We start from the raw sequence: 10,253 nt of genomic DNA on the forward strand, positions 1-10,253 counted from the left end.
CATAAAATTCACTTTAGTAACATTATATTTCACCCAATAGATCTAAAATATTACCAATTCAATATGTAATTAATATAAAAATATTGTGATATTACTTTATTTTTTTTCATAGTAAGCCTTTGAAATCCAGTGTATGTTTATACTTACGGCACATTTCGATGTGGGCGAGCCAGATTTCAGGGGTCCGGCAGCCACATGTGGCTGATGGCCACCATACTGCACCGTGCAGATCCAGGGGCTAAACTCTCTGTCCCCACACTGGTGTGGCGGAGACTGATCATGGCCTCCCAACAGTCACTTTACCCCAAGTGGAATTTGGGGTTCCATTTCTTAGTGTTCCTGCTCTTAGGTGTGACTAAGGCCAGGCTTCTTTGTTGTTTGCACAAGATGACCTAAGTTCCACGTGTGCATTCTGTCCAGCCCGGGGATTCGCCATTGATTCGCAGAGCCCTGGTCCCGTTAGTGGGAAGTGCTATTTAGAGAGTCACAGTCCCACAGCTAAGGGTGCTCCTTGCTACCGGATTATCATTACTTCTTGGCCTGTTGACTGGACAGAGCTAGACACACATTGTTTTACAAAAATATTTAATCCCTTGCACACAACACGGGCAGTGTGGCTCCCAAGGGGCCAGAGGCAGGAAGCTCTATGACGAGGTCCCCTGCCTCAGTCCGTCGGTGCTTCCCCCTCCCCCTCGGGCCCTCGGTGGACAGACCGCCCTCTGCGTCTTTCCAGATGGGTCGCCGAGTCAATGGTTTAATTTTTAGGTTTCTTTCTTCTGGCTTTAAACCTTACTGGCCTTTTGTTTTTCCAAATACAAACTGTAACTGATTTACTCTGAAGGATTTAAATGATTAGATTATATAAAATAGAAAATAAAAGTCCCCCATAATCCTCTCCCCAGCCTTCAGGATGACCACTCTTACTAGTTGGGTGCCTGTTCTTTCAAATTCTTATTGTTTAATTATGTAAAAATTTTAATTAGGAAACATTTGATACACGTAAGTATATCATGTATGTAAATTGTGAAGCATAACAACAAAAATCATATCCATTAACACAGCATCCCATTTAATAACTGGAATATCCCCTACATTGTTTTTTTGGGGTGGGGAGGGTTTCAAAAATTTTTTTTTAATTTCAATTATAGTTTACATTCAATGTTATTTTGTATTAGTTTCAGGTATACACCATAGTACCTGGTTTTCAAAAGAGGCAAATAGTGGTTTTATACTAGTATTTCCCATTGAAATTTAAGAGTACAAGCTTTTTAGTTAAATTCTTTGATTTTATATTCTATGTATTCTTTAATTGTGAAACCCTTAGTTCTTAACAATTTTAATATAATTAATATTCATTTTTCCTAATATGTAAATCCATTTTACATTTGTGTGGATATGTTTTTCTCAGTAATAAAACCAATACTATCATAACTATAACACTTTTAAAAAAATATTTTATTTATTTACTTTTAGAGGGGAAGGGAGAGAGAGGGAAATATCAATGTGTGGTTGTCAGTCACGTGCCTCCTACTGGGGACCTGGCCTGCAACCCAGGCATGTGCCCTGACTGGGAATCAAACCACTGACCCCTTGCTTCACAGGCCAGCAGCACTCAGTCCACTGAGCCACACCAGCCACGACATCATGACTATAGCATTTTGATGAGGAAAATAGTACAGATTTGGCCTAACTAAGAAGGAAAAGCTAATTCAGATTTCCCAACCTCAGCACTACTGACGTTTTGGGCCAGGTGACTCTTTGTCTGGGGGCTGTCCTAGACCCTGCGTGATGCTGAGCAGCACCCCTGGCCTCTCCCCACCAGAGCCTGTAGCACCACCACCCAGTGTGATGACCAGTATATGTCTCCAGACATGGCCAGATGTCCCCGGGGGTGGGCAAAGTCACCCCCTGGTTGAGACTCATGGGAGTACCAATAGGAATTGACAGACATCATATAGATATAAATTGTCACATGCTCCACAGCTAAACTCTCGAGGTTTTTGTTTTGTTTTATTTTTTTAAGAACTCTAAGACTAACTGACCTTGGTTTACTTACAGAAAAGAAAACATATTATATAAATTGTTCTGCATATCGACTTTTTCTTAATAAAATATTCTGGAAATCTTCCTGAATAAATACAGAAAACTCTTTCTTCCTTTCTTTATATCTACGTATGTGCCATTTAGTGCATGTTGTAATCTATCCCAGTAACCTAACTGTGGGCATTCGGGTTATTCCCACTCCTTTGCCATTACAAATAGTGCTGCAGTGAGTAATGTTGTGTATATGCCACTTTGTGTTTTTGCAAAGATACACTTAGTGTGTCTTTGGGGTAGGTTCCTGGAAGTAGAATTTTTGGGTCAAAGGGTTAATGTGTGTGAAATTATAGTAGAGATTGCCAGATTTCCCTCTATACTCCCAAGGTTGTACATTTTGTATTCCCACTAGTGTCCTGCTTTTATTAAGAACATTTCCAGTGCCATTAAATAATCCTCAAAAATTGGATATTGTTGAACATACACAATGCTCCCAACTTTTCTCTGTCATAAATAACACTGGAACAAACATCCTTGAAAAAAATCTTTGACAAAAATCTGGTTATCACTATAGAACAGATTTCTAGAAGTGGAATTACTGTATCAAAAGGTATAGATTTTTTTTAAGTTCCTTGCTACATATTGCCCAAGTTCTTCTCTGAGGGAGTGGTGTATTTTTATCAAGAATATCAGAACAGACCTTTATACTGGCTTCATAGTCTTACGTGAAGGAATAAATGTATCGTATTCAAGCAGTTTGTCCCTCTGGGGGGAATAACTAAATCATATGAAGCTACGTAAAAGCCCAGCCCTAAAACTCCTGAAGAAACTCTTCATGGTCGGGCAGTGGTAGTTCTCGTCTACAGTATATTCCGGCACTAGGCTACCCTCTGTTGCTCACTAACTTACCATTTTCCCCAGACAAATCCAGTCTGTCTCAAAGGGGCTCATCGTTTTCTCGCTTCTCAGTGGCGAGATGGCATGCGGCATCTTTGTCTATTCCACGCTTCCCCTCCAAGGAGCCCCTTCCCTGATCTATAGCATCACAGAGAGGACAAGAAGGCAGCAAGAAGTAACAGCTCGTCTGAGTCGCTGGATGTGTACATGAGCGATGAGAAGGATGACACATGTTGCATTGTTAATATCATCGCTTAAAGTAACAGTCACATCAGAGGTGTTTAGTGAGCACAATGAGGGCTAACCTGACCCACGGCGATCGCTGAGTATTCAAAAACTCACACCTAGGAATCTGGAGGGAAACAAAATGCTGAACAGGGCCATTAAGGCAAATGCCATCTTTAGGTATCTATTGAACTCGATGGTGGTTGGTACAAATAAGGTGTGCAAATTGTATGTGTAAAGCATGTTGAAACTCACCTTTTCCTTGCTATTTGCAAAACGGCTAGAAATTTCATTATCCCTCTTAAAAATCAGACACCTGGTATGACCAAATTCTAGATTAAAAAAAAAAACACCCCAAATACTAATATTTAGGAGAAGGCATAAAATTGAAGAGATTGCTGCACTGAGAATGAGTGGAAATATACCTAGGTAAACTACTTCTTCCCATAGGAATCCACTCCCCTCTGGTACAATATTCCTATGGAGTGTATGCATGTGATGGCAGAGCTCAGTAGATGTAACCCCCATACTGTCCACAAAGGCTCCATGCATCCCCTGGGCTCCAGGGTGAAGCTGGCCCCAGCGGGAAATGCAGGGGGAAGCTAGCTTATGCAGGGCTTGCTGTGGGAAAGGAGGTGACCTTAGTGCTTTGTTCATCGGCTCCCCACCATCTACCAAAGAGTACTACAGCTCCTTCGCTGGCTCTTCGAGGACTGCCATGGCCACACATTTCTTATTGGTTATGGATGTACCGCGGAGACTTTGCTTACAAAACCTTGCTTTTCTCCGATCATGCTGATAGTTTGACCCATTGAATGAGTGAACTAGAATTATGTTAGGTTTCCAAATTCTGTAAAATTTGGAATGATCTCTGTCCCAGAAAGCACGTGGCTTTGCAGGAAGACAAACTAAGGGGCTGAGGAAGGTTTGGCATCAGAGCCCACATGCTCAGTGGCAAGGCCGTAGAGCCCACACACACTGTGCAGGTGGCCAGCGGGCGTGGGTTCAGTGGCCGGGGCCCGAAGTCTGTCAACCGTCTCTGTATCTCACATGTCACTCTCACTGGTTGCATTTGCCCTTTGAGGTGACAGAAGTCCCAGACAACCAGAATAATGAAGCCAGAATAACTAGTCAAAAATCAAAGTGTAAGAGCTGAAGGGAGAGTTTTCTGGCTGCGACAAGTTAAATTTTTTCATATAAATATATTGGCATAAAGAATGATTCCTGGGTACATTCCATTTGTCCTTTGTTTCCTCCCTTGTACGATTATATTATTATTGATGTCATTAAAAGTGCATTCATCACGCCCTGCTGTCAGAGAGTTGCACTTATTTTGTGCCCACAGGCAGTTTTGAGGTAAATCTCTTGCTTTAGGGCATTAGCTGATCAATACAGACATCGATAGCGAGGGATTGTTTTCCCACCTCCCTCTGCATGAAGTCACTGTGGACGGAACGGGGAGACCGAGCAGAAGGCGCCCCTGCAGCGCCTTCCCTCTGCACGCCCCTGCCTCTTCAGCCGGGGGCGATTCGTCCAGGGACAGGCCATGGAAAACTGTGGCAATTGGTCACCAAAGCTCTGCCATTTTCCCCAGCTTACTCACTCTCCCTTCCTGATTTTCAGTCTGATCTCAAGTCTTGTCTTTGATGTTTACGGGACCAACTCTCCTGCACTTCAAGCCCCAAACCTCCTTGTTCTTGCCTTTATTTACCGATAAGTAGGAGTGTGTCTTATTCATGTCTGGATATTGGAGACTTGGTAGTGACAATGCACTGGACAGGTGGTTAAATTGCTGAAATGAACTAATTCCTAAAATGTGAGTTTGTTTCTTTTCTCTATTAAAAGATCTTCCCCTGCCCTTTCTCCTTTCCCTCCCCCGACGCATCGCGCCTTCCCTTCCCGCTAATTGAGCCACCTCTCTCTGCTGTCTAAATCACCTCTGGACTCATTCAGACATGCCCAGGTACTCCGCCAGTTTCACCTTCTTGGAGACACGTCTTCTAGAGCCTTCTCACCACCCCCAGATGGAACCGCTTGTCCTCTTTCCCCCAGTGTGGAGAGGGGACCCTGGGACCTCACCTCATCATCCTGGGGAGTTCCTTCTCTGTGTCAGACTGTCAGTTTCTCGGATCCCACGTGGCCCTTTGGTTTGGTTTACTGTCTCCTTCTGGTCCTCCAGTACTTTCCTGATGAGGACATATGGAAGATAAAATATTTTAGGTTTTGCATGTTGAAAATACCTTTATTTTGTCTACCAACTTAATTAATAGTTCAATTGAGATTTTTCCTCAGAATTTTGAAGGCGTTGCTTTATCTCCTTTTAATATTGCATGTCGCTGATGAGAAGTCTTCTGTTAATCCTTTGTGCATAATCTGTATCCTTCTCTCTGGAAGCTTTTATGATCCTCCCTTTGTTCCCTGGGTTCTGAGAGTGCGCCGTGATGTGCCTCGGGAGTGAACCTGGCAGTGCCTGTGCAGGCGGCAGGCAGTGACTGAGGCACGGGCTCCCTGGTCTCACTCTTTGGGTTCAAATTCAGTGCTGTCAGTCGCTACCTTTCCGACCTCAAACCAGCTACTCAACCTCCGTGCCTCAGTTTCCTCATTTTAAAATGGAGATAATAATAGGATCTACCTCACAGGGTTGTCATGAGAATTGAGTGAATTAATAGCTGTAAAATGCTTAAAACAGTACCTACCATCTAGTGAGTGTTAATTTAAACATTATCTTTTATTAATATTCAAATATGAAAAAAGTCTCTTAGAATTCTGCCAAGTTTCCTTGACCCTGCGCCTTGAGTATTAATGTCGCTGTCGGGGTTGGGAAGAGGTGGCCGAGTCCCTGATGTGAGGTGAGTTTCCATGGGGTGAGGCTGATGAGAAACCGGTGACTGTGGTTGCTGCCCGGGAGCCCCCGGACTGCGGACTCGCAGCTCAGGATTGGGAGAACAACAGGGAAAGAAGACACAACCTTCGAAGAAATCTGGTCACTCCAGTGTAGAATTCAGATGTGTTCCTGGAAGGGTGTTTTCTCTTCTTCATTCCAAAAGGAAATATCATGACCTAGACTCAGAGTGACAGTGGGGAAAATGGAAGGATGTTTTGGATATTCTCAGTGTTTTTATGAGAGAGAAATATATGGCGACCGTGTTATCATAATTAGTCTTCTTTAATGGTTAAACCGGATTGGCACAAAGGCACTTCCGAATTTCTGTGCTTGGAGGGCAAACAAATGGTATCTGTCCTTGTGGGAACTTGTAATTTTAACAAATAGTTTGCAGACTTACCCTCAAAATGATATATTATTGATAATAGGAATGATAATTCAGGGTAACCAAAGAGCTCTAGTAAATGGGGGAAAGCTTTATATTAAATAATAATTCCAAATAATACATTTAGAATTTTAAAAATTTGAATCACCATTTTGTATCTCTCATGAAAAATTGATTCAAAGACCATTAACAGATGCTGAAACCACTAGAGGAAAGGGGTTGGGGAAAGAAGTATTCACACAACGTCCAAGTATTGTACACAGAATACTTACTACTTGCAGAGGTTTCTTTTACAATGGAGAGATACACTGTCGCCAGACGATCCCAGGGGTTAAACACCACATCACTGATGGGGAGACAACAGGTGGATCCCAATATAATAGATATGAATACACTGTCATCTACAAATATACTTGCCAAAAATGTTCATCCTGATTCTAATAATTAAGCTTTTTGATCTGACTTCCAATCTTACAGAACACGGGCTAGAGGAGCCAGTTGCATGATTCCATGAAGAAAACATCAAGCAAATCGGGAATGTGGGACATTCTACAACCAGCTCCCTCCTTTCAAAAAGGAGCTAGGGCAGCGAGGCTGGTCCCTTGTGCAATTTGAGAGACACAGCCATATGTAGTGCATGATCCTTGATTGGATTTTGGTTGGAAAAACTATTGATATTTTTGACATGGCTGGAGAGGTTTTAGTACAGAACGAGCACTAGACATCTCATGCCCCCAATGTTAGTTCTGTCAGGTGCCACAGTGGTACTGCAGCTATGTAAGACAATGGTTTTTCAGGGCGGGGACTGTGGGAATCCCAGAAAAAGCATTTAAGGGTGGGATTTCATGATATAATTTACTTGGGAATAATTTAGCTAGATAAACAGATAGGAAGCAGATACTGCAAAATGTTAACTGTTGTTGAATCGAGGTGGTGGGTAGATGGATATTCATTGTTTTATGCTACTTGTTTGAACAGTTTATATTAAGAAATTTAGGGGAGTGGCCTGCAGATGCAAAACTGCATGAACCTGGCCTGGTGGTGTTTTAGGAAGGAGCGTGGCGAGTGTGCCGAAGAGCCGCGTCTGCACTGGGCACCCTGGAAGGGGCACTGGCTGAGTTCGCCGGAGCAATGGAGTGAGACACTCATTCGCTCCAGGATGTATGAGAGTTTCGGAAGAATGAATGTACTTCCCAGAGTGCCCAAATTATTGTCTGGAGTAATTTACTCACTGGCAGGATCAGCTTGAATAATTCATGTTACAACTGCAATGAAAATGCTCCTTGTTTGGTTGTTACATTACTGTCCCCCAAATTAAGTCACTTAAAATGACCTTTACATAAACTATTTTTAGGATGTACTTTCTTTCTTATCCTTTTTTAAACCAATTCTTCCTCCCAAACAACATTAAATAATTGTCCTATCCATTCAGGCGTACATGTAGAGTGACAGTGAAAATGCAGAATTGCTTCCTGCAGTGCAAAATCCTTCTTGAACTGTACTTGCTGCTGAGGAAGTTTAAGTTTCCTGTCCCAATCAGTTCCTGTTTCGGCCCTGATTTCAGGGAGCTGGACTGTGCCATGCTGCGCCGCCTGGAGAAGAGGATTCTGGTCGATCTCCCCAGCCAGGAGGCCAGGCAGGCCATGATCCACCACTGGCTGCCCCCGGTGAGCAAGAGCAGAGCCCTGGAGCTGCGCACGGAGCTGGACTACTGCGTGCTGAGCCAGGTAAGCTGCCCGGGGAGAGGCATCTGGAGGCCGAGCAGCCACATGTCAGTTGTAGGCGGAATCTTCTCCTGAGCTGTTCCCAGCCTCTTCCTTGAGTCACCTAGAAAAGACCCAAGCTCCCCATCAATGCAACTGGCCTCTTCTTTATGAAAGGATGAGGAAGCTCTCTGCCACTTGGAAATATTCAAGCAGAGAAACAAGGCGGTATAGTGGGAATAGCATAGGGTTTAGACCTGGAGAACCGATGGTCAAATCCTGGCCCAGCCAGCATCTTACTAGCTGTGTGATGTCAGGGGAATCACCTACTCTCTGAACCTCAGCTACTTTGTCTGTAAAATGGGTAACCGGTACACTGCAAGGAATTACCGTGATGATTAAATGAAAGTTTTTCATAAATGCGAACGCTCTAGGTACATGTCTGTTGCCCTCACCGTCTCTGCTGTCGTTGCCTCCTCTGAGTACACATTCAGACTTGATGCTCACTGAGGTTCCTCCAAGGCAGCTTTGGTCTTACTCACAAAAACCAAAGTGTCTGCTAAATGTGATCATCCTTGGATTTGGCACGGGGTCACCATTAGGCTAATGTGGGTGGTCTAGTCCTCCACCAACATCTTACCATGTGTATTTGCATGGAGTTAGGAAGTTGTTTAATGCCCCCAAGCACGATCTATCTGGGAATCTTTGTGCAGTGTCCATGCGGGCCAGATACAGAAACCAAACAGGCGCTCTGACCCTGGGTCCTGCCCATAAGGACGTAATCACCACCAGCGTCCTGTCTGCTGACCAGGGGCTGGTTTGGGCTGTTTCAGGAGACTGAGGGCTACTCGGGCTCGGACATTAAGCTGGTATGCAGGGAGGCAGCTATGAGGCCTGTGAGGAAGATCTTCAACGCGCTTGAAAGTCACCAGTCAGGTAAAGGTGGGATCCCTGTAAAGGAGCGTTGGGAGGGAAATTTGGCTTAAAAAATCCAACTTTCACCAGCAGATGGAGCCTTGCGCCTGATCTTGGTGGCTCCACGTTTGCTCAGGATCTTGGTCGAATCGTCCTGCATACACTCAAACCTGTTCCTCTGGTGCTCTGCTCTGGACCAATTTTCCCCCAAGATGATAAGATCCTCAGGGCTCAGGTTTTTATTTCTCTGACACGCTATGATGTTAGGCCGGATCCACTGCGGGACTATATAAATATTAAATAAAACTTTGATGATACATTTAAGTCACATATTTTTGTCTGGGCTTCAAGGGCTGAGTTGTGCATTAAAGAATTTTTTCCCGAGCCCTCTTTAGCCTTGCCTTTTCTGCATCAACCATTAACAATGCTGCATTATGCATCACCTTGAAGGAGGGCCTATTAGCATTTCAGGAGCATTGATCCCCTCAAGGTCGATCGTTGTGCTGTTTACTGTTGTTTCTATCCAGAGAGCAGCGATTTACCTGGGATCCAGCTGGACACAGTGACCACTGCCGACTTCTTGGATGTATTAGCTCACACCAAGCCTTCAGCAAAGAATCTGACTCAGAAATACTCAGCCTGGCAAAGTGAGTTCGAGTCTGTTTGAAGTCCCATTTCCTCTGACCTGGCCACAAAGGCAACCGCAGGGGCCTTCTAGTTGATTAGCGAAAGTGGAAGAACATAATGATTGGAATGAAACAAAAATTATTCCTGAAGACTGAATTAATTTGGACAAGTATATTGCTCTGGAAGTTTGAGATATTTTCATTAATGTTTCATATTGATGTCAGCAAAATATTAAAGATTTCAATGACAGGTATGTGTGCTATTAGGTCATGCAGTAGAGAGTTTTCTTGCAACTGGACTCCATAAAATTTCGATGAACAATTTCTTGCGGTGTTCCTCACTTACGACTGGTGTCTTCATTTTAAAGGAGAAGATGTAGTTAGGAAAACTGGGCCGGAGTGCACAGAATGGTTGTGGGTGGGGGAGCCAGGTGTACACTAAGCTTGACAGACCATCTGACCTGCTGAGAGTTCAAGGGTGGCTAAGGGTGGGAGTGGGGAGGAAATGCAGAGTCTCTTTCTTTTGACAATATTCTGAATCTTGTCAGCCCTCCCTAATTCTGACCTCCACCAGTTGTATC

The 10,253-nt window shown here is 43.8% G+C and overlaps 1 protein-coding gene across 2 annotated transcripts in view; it reads left to right on the forward strand.

The window, feature by feature from the left end:
- KATNAL2 (katanin catalytic subunit A1 like 2) overlaps positions 1 to 9,714 on the forward strand; it is a 62,566-nt gene extending 52,852 nt beyond the window's left edge. For both annotated transcript variants that reach the window (XM_045850106.1, XM_045850107.1), the window contains exons 14-16: positions 7,993 to 8,155; positions 8,965 to 9,067; positions 9,574 to 9,714. In XM_045850106.1, the coding sequence (XP_045706062.1) occupies positions 7,993 to 8,155; positions 8,965 to 9,067; positions 9,574 to 9,713 (406 nt within the window). In that variant the 3' untranslated portion in view covers position 9,714. The remainder of the gene's footprint in view (positions 1 to 7,992; positions 8,156 to 8,964; positions 9,068 to 9,573) is intronic.
- Positions 9,715 to 10,253: the final 539 nt, after the last annotated feature.

The sequence above is a fragment of the Phyllostomus hastatus genome, unplaced genomic scaffold (assembly GCF_019186645.2).
Source record: "Phyllostomus hastatus isolate PE091 unplaced genomic scaffold, TTU_PhHast_1.1 phas_contig_80, whole genome shotgun sequence".
In the NCBI taxonomy this organism is placed as follows: domain Eukaryota; kingdom Metazoa; phylum Chordata; class Mammalia; order Chiroptera; family Phyllostomidae; genus Phyllostomus; species Phyllostomus hastatus.